The 17,581-nt window shown below is 49.2% G+C and overlaps 2 protein-coding genes across 2 annotated transcripts; one reads left to right on the plus strand and one right to left on the minus strand.

Moving 5' to 3' along the window:
• Window positions 1–1,228: 1,228 nt before the first annotated feature.
• LOC136458578 (adenylate kinase 4-like) lies at window positions 1,229–10,925 on the plus strand. Its single transcript, XM_066458523.1, has 6 exons — window positions 1,229–1,451; window positions 2,621–2,766; window positions 2,852–2,971; window positions 3,090–3,257; window positions 9,830–9,919; window positions 10,346–10,925. The coding sequence occupies exons 1-6, from the start codon at window positions 1,349–1,351 to the stop codon at window positions 10,442–10,444; spliced, it is 726 nt and encodes a 241-aa protein (XP_066314620.1). The 5' UTR covers window positions 1,229–1,348; the 3' UTR covers window positions 10,445–10,925.
• Window positions 10,926–11,703: 778 nt separating this feature from the next.
• On the minus strand, window positions 11,704–15,606 carry LOC136458579 (probable aspartyl aminopeptidase). Its single transcript, XM_066458525.1, has 11 exons — window positions 15,442–15,606; window positions 15,211–15,349; window positions 14,963–15,041; window positions 14,564–14,766; window positions 14,289–14,361; window positions 14,054–14,140; window positions 13,764–13,919; window positions 13,110–13,286; window positions 12,897–12,971; window positions 12,676–12,816; window positions 11,704–12,067 (listed from the first exon to the last, which is right to left on the minus strand). Exons 1-11 carry the CDS (start codon window positions 15,515–15,517, stop codon window positions 11,846–11,848), a joined length of 1,428 nt encoding a protein of 475 aa, XP_066314622.1. The 5' UTR covers window positions 15,518–15,606; the 3' UTR covers window positions 11,704–11,845.
• Between the last annotated feature and the right edge of the window lie 1,975 nt (window positions 15,607–17,581).

Genomic DNA, 17,581 nt, shown 5'->3' on the forward strand with positions numbered 1-17,581 from the left:
GACGCTACAGTAAATATGTGCTAATGACGGATTAATTAGGCTTAATAAATTTGTCTCGCAAATTAGTCTCCATCTATGTAATTAGTTTTATAATTAACTCATATTTAGTCCTCCTAATTAACATCCAAACGTCCGATATGACATGGACTAAAATTTAGTCCATGTAACCAAACACCCCCTTAATCAAACTCAAATTTGACTAAATATATATAATACGAAATAAACATCATTAAATTAATCACGTTATATATTTTTATTGTAAACTTATTTAAAGATACAAATAATAATATATTTTTTATAAATTTAGTCAAACTTAAAATTTGCACTTATTTTGGGATAGATAGATGGATTATTTGGTTGTTGTACACCCAAAGAAAAGATGTTTCAAACTTGGGTTTTTTTAAAAAAAAGAATGACAATTAGGCCGTGTTCGCTTCGCTGAAAAAAACAAGGCGAAATACTGTTCCGGCTGATTTGTTGTGAGAGAAAAACACTGTTCCGGCTAAAAAAACAAGCTGAAAAGTACGAATTATAAGAGAAGTGAACAGGACCTTAGGACTTGTTTGGATGCATATGTATCCACCTCAATTCACATGTCCACTTCAATATACTTCAACACATATAGATTGAGATGAATACATACACATCCAAACAAGACGTGCTTAAAACCCGAGCTCCCATCACTCCAAAACAAAACCCATAAACTCTAAAAAAAAAATCTCAAAGCTCAGGCTGCTTGCTCCTGCTCCGGAAAATTTAGTACCACGCTTGACCAAGACAAAAGGAAACACGTACGCGCCGCTCAGCTAACTAAACACGAATCACACCTGAAACATCGGAGAGAATTCTTTAACACCGGCAAAATGAGTCGTTCTTTTTTTTCATGAAATTTTCTTCGTTCCCTATTTAACACTTACTTCAATTTTCATCCCTAATTTAACACTACCGTCAAATCCGTTAGCTAACAGTGTTAACTAGCTGTTAAAAAGATATTTTTGCCTCTAAAAAAAAGCGGCAAAGCAAATTTGAGAGGAAAAAAAACCTGCACTTTTTTTTCCAGCTAGGCGCATGCATAAGAGGCGGGCGTAGTTTTTTTTTCTCTCAAATTTGCTTCGCCACTTTTTTTCTAGAGGCAAAAACATCTTTTTAACAGCCAGTTAACACCGTTATCTAACGGATTTGACAATAATATTAAATTAGGAATGAAAGTTGAAGCTGCTACTGATTTTCGCGGTGCAGAATTCTCTCAAACCATTGCGTCGTCTTCGTTCCAGCGGCAGCCCAGAGTTGGAACCCCCCACGCACGCAGCACCGTCGTTGAACTCTTCCCGTTGCGGCGGCGGCGGAGATGGCGGCGAATCTAGAGGACGTGCCTTCTCTGGATCTGATGCACGAACTGCTCCGCCGCATGAAGTGCAGCTCCAAGCCCGACAAGCACCTCATCCTCATCGGTACGGGAGGCCCTCCCCTTCTTCCTCCTCCTCGCCGTCGTCGGCGGCGGCTCCGCGCTGTTCCTGGTGCCGCCGGGAGGGCAAGGCTGCGGCTTGCCGCGGTTCGCTCTCTGGATCCGCCGCACTTCCCGTGAAATCTTGGTTATTTTCCTATTTCACTTCTTGCACTGCATTTGTGGCGAAGAAACATGGCTTCGTTTTGCATACTGGATTGTCTGCGATTTCTTGACATACCGAAAAATTCACAATTGATCATGCGCTTGTAGATTAGTTCTCGACATTCAGGTCGAGGTCGCTGAAGCCTTCCGCTGTTTGGTTTTGGTGATTTTGTCGTAATCTAGAATTCTTCAAGGATTGAAGGATAATTGCAGTATGCTTGGCCTGGTGTTGAAGCCTTTTCTTCATGACGATAAGATATGGGTGCAACTTTGTGCATGTGCGTAGAGAAGTAGATCTCGACAAATGCTAGTCTGACCTGCCCCCTTTCTAACATTGGGTCCACTTAAATATTTATTGTCACCCAAACCTTATGCAACTATACTTTTAGTTTTTGTTGCTAATGATTATGCATTTACATCGCAAAAAAAAAAAACCTGCATTAGAGCATCTCCAAAGCTCCTTAAAAATTACTTGCTAAACCAATGATTATGTTAAGTGAATAAAATATATAGGGAGCTCTATTTTTGCTTTTCGTCCAATAGTTCACTTTGTAAAACTCAGAAACTGGGCAGGACAGGAGGAAAACTACAGTGCATGGAGAGTGCCTCCGGATAGATGGCAAGCGTGGAACCCACGCGTATATTTGTGAGTTGAGGGGGGTAGATATACCAAGTGCTTATCTTTATGGAAGTTCAGATACAAAACTGTTGGAGGGCTCATTAAGGAGTTTTAAGGAGCTCTTGGAGATGCTTTTAACAAAATGATACTAAACTGTGACACCGAACACAAGTAAATTGCAGTATATGGTGTGTCTGCTATTTGGTGTCTTTTTTCATGGTAGCCTTGTTCCTTGTCATGCTGTTTGACTTGACATATTATTCTTGTTGGGTAGTATTGTATAGGGACATGTAATATCATAGTGCCTTTTGTTTCATTCACAAGACTTTTGATTTGTATTCTATAGTGCTCCTGATTTGGAGAATTTGACACCCCTTTTACTAATCTTGTAGGCCCACCTGGCTCTGGAAAGGGTACTCAGTCTCCCCTTATTAAGGATGAATATTGCCTGTGCCATTTAGCCACTGGTGATATGCTGAGGGCTGCTGTGGCAGCCAAGACACCTCTAGGTATCAAAGCTAAAGAAGCTATGGATAAGGTAATGTTAGCAGACCAAAACATATAAGAGAAATGCTAACCAGCAGAAGTGTTTCTTTGTGACTCCATTGTCCTTCCTCTTTTAGGGGGAGCTTGTTTCAGATGGCTTGGTTGTGGGGCTTATTGATGAAGCTATGAAGAAACCCTCATGCCAGAAAGGTTTCATTCTTGATGGCTTCCCTAGAACTGTCACTCAAGCACAGAAGGTCAGATGCTCGATCGATGCATCAGCAAAGAAACATTCCTATAGTATATTCTTGTAGATTCTATATTTGATTTAGTATAATTTTCCCCCACGCTGTTTTTTTTGAACATCCTGTACAGCTCGATGAGATGTTGGCAAAGCAAGGTGCTAATGTTGACAAGGTCCTGAACTTTGCAATTGATGATGCTATATTGGAAGAACGGATTACTGGTCGTTGGATCCATCCAGCCAGTGGTAGGACTTACCATACAAAATTTGCACCTCCAAAGTCTCCGGGAGTTGATGATGTAAGTCGAGTACAGAGCATTTAGTTTAGCCGCTTATTTTATGTTTGCATGATATTATTTGTTAGTCGCTGAATTCTCACTCTTGGTAGTAGGAGAATTCTTACTCACATCGAGAGAGGATGACACTAGGAGTTGGGGCAATTTTCTTGTCTATTTCTCACACAAGCTCACACAAATGCCATACCAACCTGAGGGGTTGGGGTTACATATTTATAGGCTGCTAGCCAGCCAAGCATATGCCAAGATGCTAGTCTAAGATGCTAGTCTAAGATGCTAATATGCTGTCCTAGCTAAGATGCTGTCCTCTAGTCTAAGGTGCTGTCCTCTAAGATGCTGTCCTCTAGTCTAAGATGCTGTCCTAAAAACAGAAAAACAGCCACAAGGACCATGTGAGCATCACAGCCCCACAAAGACCAGCCACACATGAGACTTATACATCATTCTCCCCCTAAGTCTTGTGCGTTGTCTTGTGGGAGAGTTGAACCATCCCGGTCCTGGAGCAGAGCTCAAGGAACTTGATCCTCCCAAGGGGCTTGGTGAGCAGGTCCGCAAGCTGGTCCTTGGTGTTGATGTAGCTCGTCTTGATGCTCCCTTCCTCCAAACAGCCTCGGATGAAGTGGTACCTCACCCGGATGTGCTTGCTGCGTTCGTGGAACACGGGGTTCTTTGCCAGGGCCAGAGCGGACTTGCTGTCCACCCTTAGCTCCACCGCTCTAGTGTCTCTGCTGAGGAGATCACCAAGCAGTCGAGCGAGCCAGAGCGCCTGAGTCGAAGCGGTGGAGGCCGCTATGTACTCGGCCTCGCAGCTGGACAGGGCCACCACCTGCTGCTTGACCGACTGCCAGCTAACGAGGCACTTGCCGAGGAAGAAGAGGATCCCGCTCGTGCTCTTGCTGGTGTCGATGTCGCCGGCGTGGTCGCTGTCGCTGTACCCGACGAAGTGTGCCGCCCCAGGGCACCTCGGGTAGTAGAGGCCGTGGTCGAGAGTCCCCGCAACGTAGCGGATGATCCTCTTCACAGCCTGCTGGTGCTCCGTCGTCGGTCGCTGCATGAACCGACTAACGTAGCCGACGGAGAATGCCAAGTCCGGCCGTGTGTGGGCGAGGTAGCGAAGGCTCCCCACAAGACGTCGGTACTGCGTAGCGTCCACCTCCTCCGTCGTGCTGTCGCGGCTCAGCTTCAGCCTCTCCTCCATCGGAGTGAGAGCTGGGTTGCAGTCGGTGAGCCCAGCTAGCTCAACGACGCGCTTGGCGTAGGCGGTCTGTCGAAGCGTGATCCCAGAGTCATCCTGGTGCACCTCGATTCCCAGGTAGAAGGAGAGAGGCCCCAGGTCACTCATCTGGAAAGTGGCCTTCATCTCTTCCTTGAATGCCGCCACCTCCGCATCCTTGGTGCCGGTGATCATCAAGTCGTCGACGTAGACACCCACCAGCAGGGCATTTCCTCCATTGCCCCGTCGGTAGATGGCCGCCTCGTGCGGGCTTTGCTCGAAGCCCATCCCCTTTAGCGTGGAATCCAGCTTGGCATTCCACGCCCTTGGTGCCTGCCGCAAGCCATAGAGGGCCTTGCGCAGGCGGAGCACCTTGCCCTCCTTGCCGGGGATCGCAAATCCCGGCGGCTGGTGCACGTAGACCTCCTCCTTCAAGTCGCCGTTAAGGAACGCCGACTTGACGTCCATGTGATGGACACGCCAGCCCTCCTGGGCAGCTAGCGCAAGGAGGAGTCGCACGGACTCCATCCGTGCCACGGGAGCAAAGGCGTCGTCGAAGTCGACCCCCTCCTGCTGCACGAAACCTCGTGCCACCAAGCGAGCCTTGTGCTTGACGATGGCACCGGCTTCATCCCTCTTCAGCTTGTACACCCACTTAAGGGTGATCGCGCGATGACCACGAGGAAGGTCAGCAAGCTCCCAGGTGCGGTTCTTCTCAACCGCATCCATCTCCAACTGCATCGCGGCGCGCCATGCCGCGTGTCTCTCGGCCTCTGCAAACGACCGAGGCTCGCCGTCGTCACATGCAAGGTGCAACTGCGCCTCCAGGTCGTGAGGCACCGGTCCCGGCACCGGCTGGTCGCCGAGAAGGTTCTCCATCGTACGGTACCGCAACGGCTCGCCGTCGTGGTACGCGTCGACGCGCTCCTCGTCGTGAGAGAGCGGAGTAGCGAGCTCAACCGGGCCATGCTCGACACGAGCTGGTGGTGGAGTAGACGTGCCCGGAGTGGTGCCTGTCGGTGCTGGAGTGCGTGGCGTTGCCGGCTGTGATGGAGCCGGCGAAGAACTCATCGCAGCCGAGGTCCTGGCTGGAGAGTGTGGTGCTGTCGGAGTAGCAGGCGCCGGGGTCGGTGGAGGCTCGGGGACTGGGGTTGACGCGCTCGCCGAAGAAGAGCCGCCTACTCCCCCAGCTCCCTCGAAGTGGGCGTACTCGACAGAGAAGTCGTCGTACGTCGGAGCCGAGCCGTCGTCCACCGCCTTGTCCCACGCCCATCCTCGCCCTTCGTCGAACACAACGTCGCGCGCCGTGCGCACACGCTGTGTCTTCGGGTCGAGGATGCGGTAGGCCTTCGAGCCCTCCGCGTAGCCGATGAACACTCCCGGAGTGCTCCTGTCGTCGAGCTTGCTGATGTAGCCAAGCTCATTGGCAAACGCGAGGCAGCCGAAGACCCGCAAGTGGGAGACCGCCGCCTTGCGCCCATGCCAAGCCTCGTACGGCGTCCTGCCGTCGAGCGCCTTGGTAGGCGAGCGGTTGAGGATGTAGACGGCCGTCACCACCGCCTCTCCCCAGAAGACAGCCGGCATCCCCCTCTGCTTGAGGAGGGCCCGAGCCATCCCCACAACCGTCTGGTTGCGCCGCTCGACGATGCCGTTCTGCTGCGGGCTGTACGGCGCGGAGTAGTGGCGCTGAATGCCCTCGTCAGCGCAGTACGACGCAAATTCAGCCGCCGTGAATTCGCCGCCGTTGTCGGTGCGCAGCACGCGCAGCTTGCGGCCGCACTCCGCCTCCGCAGCAGCCTGCGCGCGCCTGATGGCGTCCGTAGCCTCTCCCTTGCTGCCGAGGACCATCACCCACATGTAGCGGGAGAGGTCGTCGACGAGCAGCAGGAAGTAGCGTCGTCCTCCCGGTGTGGCCGGTGTCACCGGGCCACACAAGTCTCCGTGCACAAGCTCGAGCCTCTCCTTGGCTCGAAAGCTAGCCCGCTGTGGAAAGGGGAGTCGCCTCTGCTTCGTCAACACGCAGATGTCGCAGAACTGCTCCACATGGTCGAGGCACGGCAGGCCTCGCACCATCTCCGTGGCACTGAGCCGCTTCAGGGCCTCAAAGTGAAGGTGCCCGAAACGCTCGTGCCACTGCCACGCCTCGTCGTCCCGACGAGCAGCGAGACAGAGGGGTTGTGCCACCTGCACGTTAAGGACGTAGAGTCGATTTGCGCTTCTGGATACCTTGGCAAGAAGGCGACGACGACGATCCCAAATCCTCATGACTCCGTCCTCAACCACCACGCGCGAACTGTTCTCATCCAGCTGTCCCAAGCTGATGATGGAGTTCCTCAACGCGGGGATGTAGTAGACTCCGGTGAGCAGCCTGTTCTCACCAGACACGGCGGTGAAGATGATGGAGCCGACGCCCTTGATCTCCACGCCGGAGGCATCCCCAAACTTGACGGAGCCTCGGACGCTAGAGTCAAGCTCGGTGAAGAACTCCCGTCGACCGGTCATGTGATGGGTGGCGCCGGTGTCGAGGCACCACCCGTCAGTCTTGTCGTTGCCGGAGCTGTCGCCGAGGAGGGCGTGTGCTTTTGGCTCGTCAAGGTGGAGGAGAGCCGCTGCGGCCGGTGCCGCTGGAGGTAGCTCGATGCTGGCATGTGCCATGAACAGAGCCGGCTCCTCCTCCGTCTCTACGACGTGGGCCTGGCCGCGTCGTGGCTGTCGACAGTCTTTGGCCCAATGGCCAAGCTGGCCGCAGTTGCGACAGGCGTCGTCTCGTGCCGGCTTGTGCCTGCCGGCGGCGCCGCCCTGGGCGCCTCCGCGGGCATCACCCTCGGCACGTCCTCGCGCCCCGGCCTAGGCGTCTCTGCGCGCCTTGCGTGGCTTGCCACGCTTGCGCCCGCCTGTCGCGGAAGAAGGCTCCCCCTTCCTCCGGTCACCTTGGCTGGCAAGCCACTACTCCCGAGTGAGAAGGAGCTTCCCGCCAGTGGTGATGGGCCCCGAGAGGGACTGTGGCTCATCGCTGTCGACGATCTTGAGGCGACCTATCGCCTCCTCGATCGACATCGTGGAGAGATCCAGCAGAGACTCGATCGAGCGAGCCATCTGCTTGTACTTCTCGGGGACGCAGCGGAAGAGCTTTTCGACAGCTCTCTCCTCGCTGTAAGTGTCGTTGCCGAACTGCACCATCTTCTGCAACAGAGTGTTGAGACGGAGAGCAAAGTCATCAACGTCCTCACCTGGCTTGAAGGCCAGGTTCTCCCACTCCTTGCGAAGTGCCTGCAGTGTGGACTTGCAGGCGCGGTCGCTGCCGATGCGTGCCGCAGCGATGGCGTCCCAAGCCTCCTTGGCAGTCCGCTTGCTGGTAAGCGAGAACTGCATCTCGGGCGGGACTGCAGCGATGAGAGCATCCAGCGCCCGTCGATCTAGGTCGTAGTCGACGTCGCCGTATCGGACTGCCTCCCACATGTGCCGCACCTGGAGCTTTACCCTCATCACCGCAGCCCACTCGACGTAGTTGGTCTTGGTGAGGGTAGGCCACCCACCGCCGGGACCGACGTCCCTGACAACAGCCTGGAGCCCGTGGTAACCACGGTACCGATCCGGGGAGAGAGAGCCACGCTGCCTGTGAAGGCCGCGCTCTCCATCTACCCGTCGGTACCGATCCGGGGAGAGAGCCACGCTGCCTGTGAAGGCCGCGCTCTCCATCGACCCGTCCGCCACCGTTGCCGTGCGCGCCTCCTCCAGGAGCGCCGCCGCCGTGCACGCCTCCTCCAGGAGCGCCACCGGCGCGTCCGCGCCTGTCTGGGCTGCCGCCGCGCTCGTGGGCGTGCGCGGCTGCCCCAGGAGCGCCACCGTCGTGCGCACCTCCTCCAGGAGCGCCGCCAGCGCGTCCGCGCCTGTTTGGGCTGCCGCCACGCTCGTGGACGTGCGCGGATGTCCACTGCGCCGCCCGCGCTCGCGCTGCCTCCCTCTCTAGCAGCTCGAGGTCCGCGTCGGTGGTGTCGTCAGCGGAAATGGAGCTGCCGATGCTGCCGCGCAGAGCCTCGACCTCCGCCGCCGCCGCACGCGCTGCATTCGCCGCCGCCGCTGCTTCCGCCTCCGCTCTGGCTGCTGCCAGCTCCGCCGCTGCTAGCCTCGACGCCCTTGCCGCCGCCGCAGCGGTCTCTGCCGCCGCTCGCTCGCGTTCCTCTACCGCGGCAAGTTCGGCCTCCTGCCGACGCCGCGTGCTCGAGGCGACCGAGCGCTGAGACTGCCCTGCGGACATGACGCGCTACCGGGGGGCTGCTGCGTGGGGAGAGGGCTGCTTCAGACGAGCTGGGAGAGGAGTGAACAGGAGCGGCCGGAGGAGCTGCTGCTGCGAACAGCTGGGGCTGTTGTGGGGCTGGGAGAGAAGATGAGCAAGAGATGCTCAGGCTACAGGATAATACGGCTCTGATACCAGTTGTTAGTCGCTGAATTCTCACTTTTAGTAGTAGGAGAATTCTTACTCTCATCGAGAGAGGATGACACTAGGAGTTGGGGCAATTTTCTTGTCTATTTCTCACACAAGCTCACACAAATGCCATACCAACCTGAGGGGTTGGGGTTACATATTTATAGGCTGCTAGCCAGCCAAGCATATGCTAAGATGCTAGTCTAAGATGCTAATATGCTGTCCTAGCTAAGATGCTGTCCTCTAAGATGCTGTCCTCTAGTCTAAGATGCTGTCCTAAAAACAGAAAAACAGCCACAAGGACCATGTGAGCATCACAGCCCCACAAAGACCAGCCACACATGAGACTTATCCATCATTATTTGTATTGCTTCTACTTTCTTCTAGTCTTAGTGTGGATCGATTCAGTATTCTACCGTGTATGTTCAAGTTTTCCACTCAGCTTCATGTGGCATAACTTTTCCAATCTGTTAGATAAATTAGAGAAATTGCATCTTGACAATTATGGCTGGGTGAATATTTTTTTTCTCGAACACGCAGGAGAGCTGCATGTCATTGTATTAAGAAGAAATGGCTGAGTGAATATTTACATACTGTTATGGTCTGAGTCTGCTTGTGGATGCTATTATTTCATCTGGTCTGAGTCTGCTTGTGGATGCTATTATTTCTTCTTGCATGATGTACTGGTTAGTTTAAGCAGTGGTGCAGCTTCTTTCTGCACCCTGTTTCTCCCTCAAGGAAAACCATGCTCTCATGAAAAATGCACATAGATAAATTCTACAGTTATTGCTATCTGTTTTGTAGGAAGAAAAAAACTGCATTATTGAAAGCACTTCTGCCTTCTCTTGTATTCAGCTATTAATAGTGAAAGTTTATGTGACTTTATCCAGAATATATTTATCATCTGTTGTGTATTTGCTCTTCTTTTTCACAAAGGTAACTGGAGAGCCATTGATTCAAAGGAGAGATGACACAGCCGAGGTTTTGAAGTCAAGGCTTGAAGCCTTCCACAGACAAACTGAGCCTGTATGTTATTCTTTAAAAGAATCATTTTTTTCTGAAAAAATATCTTGTACCACTATATATGTATATATTAAAGTTATTTAGTGTCTTACCTTCTAAAAATTGGTCCTATTGTTTAAGAATTAATTTGGCTTGTCTTACATTTGTTCATTGATGATTCCCTTCCATTTAAATATTTATATCATCAATTATGTCATTAGTGCTGCATAAAGTTCAACGATTTGGTGGGCCCTGTTTAATGTGCATTTTTATGTCCTTTATTATAGTTTTCATTCTTATATGTTTTTTGTGATCGCATAAGTCTTTTGGGCTCTCCACTTTTAGTTCTGATTTACATCATGAGAATCAATTTGTGTATCTCTGTACTTAATGATGTAATTTTTTTAGATCAATATTATTCCTAATTTGAAAACAATTGGTTTGTCCCAGGTGATTGACTATTACTCTAAGAAGGGCTTGGTGGCGAATCTGCCTGCAGAGAAACCACCAAAGGAAGTGACTGCTGAGGTGCTAAAAGCCCTCTCATGATGAAGTGTCCACTCTTCAGGTTAAGCATGACATGTACCAAAATTCCTTTGTCTGGGTTTCTTCAAAATTTTACTTTACGCCAACATCATGCAGTGTCCTTTTTGTGCGAATGCACCATTTTGTCACCGTTTTGACAAGCTCGGGAACTGTCAGACTAATCTCTGTTTCGAATGAGGGAAGCTGTTTTCAGTACAATGCTGAGATGATTACAGCCATTTCTTTCATCAATGCTATGTGACTGGCTATGATAATCGGGAAAATACCTAGCTGTTCTGTTCGCCCAGCACCTTGCTATGTTGAGTGGAAGTATCGATGTGCTACGATGTCAAATAAACGTTTCTAAGTTGTATGATTCTGAACTCGTAGTGATGTTTACTCGTATTGGGGTAGCTAGTGCGGTTGAGCTGTACTCGTGCTTATTATGTTGAGTAGATGTACAACTTGAGAAATTCCTTAATAAAAAATGTTGCACAACTGATAATGCCACGACTTGGATAAGATTGCTGAAGAGTGAAGATGTGGCACCGCCCAAAACTGATAATGCCTGATTGCCTGGATGTAGTCACGTAGATGGGCTGGAGAGTGGGGATGGCAAACGAGGCAATCAACAATGAAGACCAATATAGTTCCCATCGTGGCATATGGCGCCCCCAGAACCTTCTCCGCGTGGTGGAGGGACAAAAGCATTGGCTTATTACCCGAAACAAATACAACAGCATGACCCGATCATGATGACAATATACCATACAACCTCAACAAGACCAAAGAACATTTCCTGAAATTTCCGAACTCCAGCAACACACCACATCCGCAGCTCTTCGTTAAAAGAACTGTTGGGCAGCCAGCAATGATAGAGTCGCCATCAAAGGCATTCCCGAGATTTCATGGGGTCCAAGCTCCCAAGATCACAACACTATTGGACCCTTTTCTTTAAGGCCTTCCAATTCTAGCTTTTGAGTTTCAAAAAAAAATCTAGCTTTTGTCCATCAGTCAGCGAATCACTCATGGCATCTAGGTGAAGTGCGTTGGAGGCCAACAGGGGCCAGCAAATTGTGCCACAATTTTTTCTCGAAAACAAATTATGCCACAATTGCCTAGAAAAAACACAGCTGGTAAGAAAATTGTTGCACCAGTCTCCTCTTGATCACAAAGAACTGACTCTTTGTGAGGCTGCATGTTGGAAGCCATTTTATAGTCTACTGCATTTTATTGATAGGAAGCCATTCACCAAAAGAATTTCAAACATGTGGGTATTTGGGTTAGATAAATAGATAAAATTTAGAACGTGGTATGGCAAAGCACACACAGCTAACACATTCTCCCAAATTTGTTCTCCACTTGTTTATCAAATTTGTACAGAAGTACAGCTTGTAACAAAGCTAACCTATTGTGCTAAATGCCTTAGTAATCCACCTTGACCTTGCTGTCCAATTCAGTAAATTCTGCATAATATGCCTTGAAATGCTCATATGCGTGGCTAATATCGTCAACGGCACACATTTCTCTGATGCTGTGCATTGATAATTGGGGTGCTCCAATATCAACAGTGCGAATACCAACACCACTAGCAAGTATTGGGCCAATTGTTGAACCACAAGCCATGTCATTGCGGACAACAAAATCCTGCATATTTGGAAAATGAATAAGATTCTGCCAATGCATCAAGCAAAATTGATTTATTGACTAAAAATAATAAAAACTTGAAACTCAGAGCATTGTCTGAATCCACATTAATAAATACAATGATGTGAAACAAAATGTTTAGATGGAGCATAAAGTAGAAAAACATCCCATGTTCAATGTTCCTACAAGATACCAGTCTCTCATGAGAGAAGCATATATAGACAAATAAAACAAAACCTAAGAACCAATCTTCTAAAACCTAGTTCATTAGATCAGCCTAACAGCAAGGTCACCCAAAAAAGATGAAAAAGCTTAACAACAAAAGATAAACACTAGGAACACACATCATAATCATTAACTCTAGATTTGGATGGTATTGGATGCATTGAGAGCTCAGTTACATCTCTGACTGCAAAACTAGCTCATAAGGCTTATAAAATATGTTCATCCTTATAACAATTGTAGATCAATAAATGGATTCCTTATTACAAAAACAAATTAATATAAATCAGAACTATAAGGAAAAATGTCAAGAGTACAAACCATAAGTTGGAGTAACCATTAGTAATAGACAATTATTATATGGGGTCCTTTCTGTATCAACTAACCTGTATAGGTAGTTGGTGTCTCTCAGCAATTTCTCGGAAAATAAATGCTGTCACAGCATTTGTAGCATATCGTTGATTAGCGTTATGCTTGATTACAAGTCCTCCATGCAATTTTGGTTGGTGGTTCTCCTCATGCTTGTCCTGGAAAAGTAGATCACAAAATGACTCAGAATTGTATTTATATCTTGATGCATATATGTAAAATGTTAGATAATTCTTACCATATAATTGGGGTGTAAAGCATGTGCCATGTCAGCAGACACCATAAAGCTCCTCTGTATAGCTTTTTCTAGCAACTGAAAAGTAAATAAAAAAACAGTTTGCCATTTTCTATTACAACTTGGAAACTAACTTATATAAAAAACTGCAAATAATGTGGTAGGATAAAATAAAGGATAACAATTCTGAAAGGTTGTACACACATTACTAAGTACCTTGGAATTTGAAGAGTTAAAAGACCCAGTGATTCTTGATAAAGCATCCAACATGGCAGGGGAACCAGCTCCCTGAGCAGAATCAGACCCAACTTCTTCATGGTCAAATAGAGCTACCATTCGCACACCAGATTCATGGTCAAGAGAGTGTTCAACAGAACTGGAGTCGATTAGGGCCTGAAATAGTATTAGAGAAATAATTGTTATTATGATTTTATTGCAAAAAATGGCATTAATTAGGATTTTGTTACTAAAAAGAAAATGCTCTTGGCGATACAGACTTGAAAGTCCATTCGATGTTAGAACACTCAGAATCATACAAGTATCATGGAACGGTTAATCTTATAGAGATTTGTTATCCAAAAGAGAGGATATTACTAATAAGTATATAAAAGTATTAAACTGTGGCTAGCACATTTGATAACACTCACAGTTAGTATTTTTCAAACAGAATGGCAGCTATAGGTATAAACCAAATATCTTCTTTCCTACTACATGTAAGATTATATATTTTTCCCCTAGAAAATTTGCTCAAAACATACCATTGGTGCAACTGCAAGTAGCTAGCTCTAAATTGACAATTTATATAGAACAATGACAGCAAGAAATCACAAGATGTGGTAGCTATAGGTAAATAAAACAGTAAAGACAAACCTTCAATGAACAAAATGACATGCAAAGATTGTCAAGCCTTCCTGAAAAGATGAACTCTTTCATGGCACCTGCTACAGCACTTGGTTGAGTATCACATAGTTGCAGTTCAAAGTCACATATCTTATCAGGCTCACAGTTAGCCTCTTTAGCAATCAACTGCGACAAAAAAATAACATCAGTGGAAGTGGAAGTGTGGAACATACTTCAGAACCCAAGGACTCTTGATATTTTGTTTTTATATTATATGTGAGAACCTCTGGTGGAGTTGAACTACAATGCCAAAAAAGTACCTGCAATAGTAATGGATGATGCTTTGTGTTCACATTCTCGGATGCCTGCTTTGGGCCATTTTCTGCTACAAATTTCTGCATTTCATTCTGTAAAATGATAGTATGAGTTTACCTTCAGCATCAAAAGATGTGCGCTCAATTGATTTGTTGCAAATCAATTATTCAGGAAAAGTTGCTCATGCTATACAAAATTTTGTCTTTTCAACCAACAAACAAATCAATGCATTCAAATCACCTTGATACATGTAGCCAGCACTGGAACAAGATGACTCTGATTGTTAACCTTGAGACCTTCTGAGTTGAGAGTCCTGTACATAATGTATTAAATTATTTAGTGTCACTGTAACAGGCCACACTTTCAAGGGAGCCTACAACCTATAGGATTGATTGTACTATCACAAATGGCTGCAATAATAATATAATATAATATAATAACAATAACAACAACAACAACAATAATAAATAGTAACACAATGAGACATAACAAATAGAAATTTACTGTGTCCCAACCTGTCTAGGTGAATAGCCAAAGTAGGTATCCTCATAATTGGTTCTTGTACCCGTACAAGCTTGTGTGCATAAGAGACCTCGCCATCCTTCTTCTCCCTTATAATCACCCTACCAGCAACAGTAAGATCACGGTCGAACCATGTGTACCACAATCCACCACCATACGTTTGAACCCCAACCTCAAGATAACCTCCTTTGGTTACCTGCAAAACAAGCAAGATACTATCAGTAACTTATCAAAATGTGCATCATCATCTACCACCTACAACTCAATAACAACTTCTGTTCCTGGTTAAGACATGAATCACTGGTTACACAGACACCTGCTATCATATGAAATACAGGACACAAGGTACTCTGAAATCAGTGAGCATCTGAGCAAGAGTTGAGGCTTGATACCTTGGAGACGGGCTTGAGCTTGAGGCAAGGGCTGTCGGTGTGCGCACCAATGATGTGAAAGCCATTGCCAGCAACGTATCTGTGAAACATCAACACATAATCTAGTCAATTAATCCACATAACAAACAAGTCAACGCAATATGTACAGAATATTTTGTTAACTACTGTAGAAAGCATGGATTTAAGGCTCTCAAGAACCTAAGGCTGGTGAGAACAAGGAGGACGGGGAGCGGATCTAGCTCACTCACTTTGCGCCGATGGCGAATGCGATGATGGTGGAGTGGTTGCGTGTGAAGAAGTACTTGCGCCCGGGCTCGAGCCCCGCCCACTCCTCCCGCTCCGAGAGCTGCACGAACCCCGCCGCCTTCAGCCGCCGCTTCGCCTCGTCTTCTCCCGATGGAAGCAACAACCCAACGGAGTCAGCTCAGATCAATTCCGCAAGGGAAAAAAAAAGGGAAAGGGGAACAGATGATGCGTACCAACTGCGTGAAAGGCGGTGGGCGACGCGTTGAGGAAATCGACGAGGTCGGAGACGACGGGGGCGACGGCTGCCATGGGCGCTGGCGGCGATGATGCCGATGCGGCTGGCCAACAGCGAACTAGACGGAAGTGCGGTCGTGTTGAGAAATTTCCAAACTAAGGTATTGTTTGGTTGGAATGATTTGGTGGGATGGGATGGGATTGACCTGGTTTTGAGGCTGTTTGATGAAAGTGGATAGAGTCATCCCACCTGAAATATTTGGAGCATATTCGGCTGACTCCCATGGAATATTTAAATTTTTACCATTATAATCAATGACAACCCTTGAGATAGCACTTTTACAGTTGTGGACTACGTTGAAATAGGCTATAAGAATACCACATTTACTCACATGGCACGCCAGCTCTCGCGTCAGCGTGGATCACAACATGCGCCTGTGAAATGTCCCTCCTTCCCTTGCCTTATTCCTCTCCACCCATGCCACGTCTTGACCGTCTCGATGCTTGTCGAGCAGTGTGCACCAGCATGCGCCGCAACGGAAAAGCCATCGGCTTTCGACATCGTCAACGCCTACGGCTTCCGCCCCATCCACACCCTCTCTGTCTTGCTCCCCTCGCGTACTAGGCCTGCCCTCGCCTCTTCACCTGCTGCCCCCCCCGCCCTGGGTCCGCCGCCCCACCGAGAGAACTCGGGAACCCAGCCACCACCGTGCAGGTCCGCCGGGGCCTCTTCACTGAGGTCGTCCTTGCTGCGCCCGGTGTCGAGCTGTGCTTGGACCGTGGTCCAGGTCCTTGACAGCGTGGTGGACGTCGGCGCCGTCATGCTGTGCTTGGCCCGTGGTCCAGGCCGATCTGCAGCGCGCGACGCAACGCACTGCCAGGAGGCTTGCCAGTGGCCCCCGCCTCCCCTTGTCATCATGGCCCGGCCCCATCTCAGCTCCCCCGCGCGCGCCGTCGCGATGGCAACGCTCGCGTGCCCGCGGCGGCCATGTTCGCTGCCGCCTGCCTCCTGGCATGCCGCGCCGTCGCAGAGCCCCCGTCGAGTGACCGGAGCCCCCTGCTCAGACGGTGCTGTGTCACAGGAGGACGCGGTCGTCGTTGACGCTCACAAAGGAACCGGTGCCACGCCATCGAACGCAACGCTCTTTGGGCCAACCAGAGAATCAGGCAGCTCCAGCCCTTGGATTTTGCTTGCATAGATGGCTTTCGCTACGGCCAAACTCCAACTGTGAATCTCCCTCGCCAAGGATCAACAACGACACAAAGTACCAGAAGGTAGGAAACGAATAACGAATCATTTCAGCGCTATTGATCGCTCACGCGGCATCACCCCATGAAGCTATCCGTATGCATGTTGTCTCTGTCGTTCACGCGGCCGTGGGCACGGCCATGATGCTCTTGCGGGTCGCATTCGCCTCTCACAGAGAGGTTCCGGAGCACCCCGGCGTAGGCCACACGCGGCCACTGTCACGGTCACGTCCCGCGATGTCGTCGTCAGTGGGAGCAGCTAGCACCGCGCACGCGTTCTGAGTCAGGGCCGCACCATCGAACTCGAGCCCGCGGCACAGGCGTGGGGCACTCGACTCCTGCATCAGGGACGGCCATGCGGCATCGGATGACGCGAGGGTGGCCAGCGTGGCGACGACCCGCTCGCGTAGGTCCCCGCCGTCGTCGCCGGACTCGAGCAGCTCTGGCACCGCGTAGACGGCAGCGGCCGCGGAGGGCGCTGGCAGTGCGAGGGCAGAGCACCCCAGCTCTTCCAGGGCGGGGGCGCATGAGGCCACTGTGAAAATGGTGGGAACGTGATGCCCTTTTAGGCTCACGGCTTTGTGTTAATATAGCTAGAAAGAGTCCCTGGCGTGGCGGTACAACTTGTATAACAAAAAGAAGCTAACTACTTTGATAACTCTAGATTACATCACAAGATTACATCAATCAGGAGATACATATCCTATCTAACCGAAGTCATGATACTTGCCTTCACCCGTAATCTAAGCCTGAGCGCACAATCAATCTTCAGGAGATATCAATCAATCAGATATATCAATCAACCAGATATTGCGGTCATGTGATCCTATTGGATATTCTTAACATCCCCCCTCAATCATAACTTATCAGCGAGGTTGAGATTGTCTCTGA

The sequence above is a fragment of the Miscanthus floridulus genome, chromosome 6 (genome assembly GCF_019320115.1).
Source record: "Miscanthus floridulus cultivar M001 chromosome 6, ASM1932011v1, whole genome shotgun sequence".
Taxonomy (NCBI): Eukaryota; Viridiplantae; Streptophyta; class Magnoliopsida; order Poales; family Poaceae; genus Miscanthus; species Miscanthus floridulus.

Bases quoted from the DNA above. Each gene is read 5' to 3' on its own strand.
- LOC136458578 (XM_066458523.1), top strand. From the start codon at position 1,349: ATGGCGGCGAATCTAGAGGACGTGCCTTCTCTGGATCTGATGCACGAA. The intron at 1,452-2,620 runs GTACGGGAGGCC...CTAATCTTGTAG, and splicing joins CAAGCACCTCATCCTCATCG to GCCCACCTGGCTCTGGAAAG. The intron at 3,258-9,829 runs GTAAGTCGAGTA...TTTTTCACAAAG, and splicing joins AGTCTCCGGGAGTTGATGAT to GTAACTGGAGAGCCATTGAT.
- LOC136458579 (XM_066458525.1), bottom strand. From the start codon at position 15,517: ATGGCAGCCGTCGCCCCCGTCGTCTCCGACCTCGTCGATTTCCTCAAC. The intron at 13,920-14,053 runs GTACTTTTTTGG...TTTTTGTCGCAG, and splicing joins ATCATCCATTACTATTGCAG to TTGATTGCTAAAGAGGCTAA. The intron at 12,817-12,896 runs GTAAGAATTATC...CTACTTTTCCAG, and splicing joins CTTTACACCCCAATTATATG to GACAAGCATGAGGAGAACCA.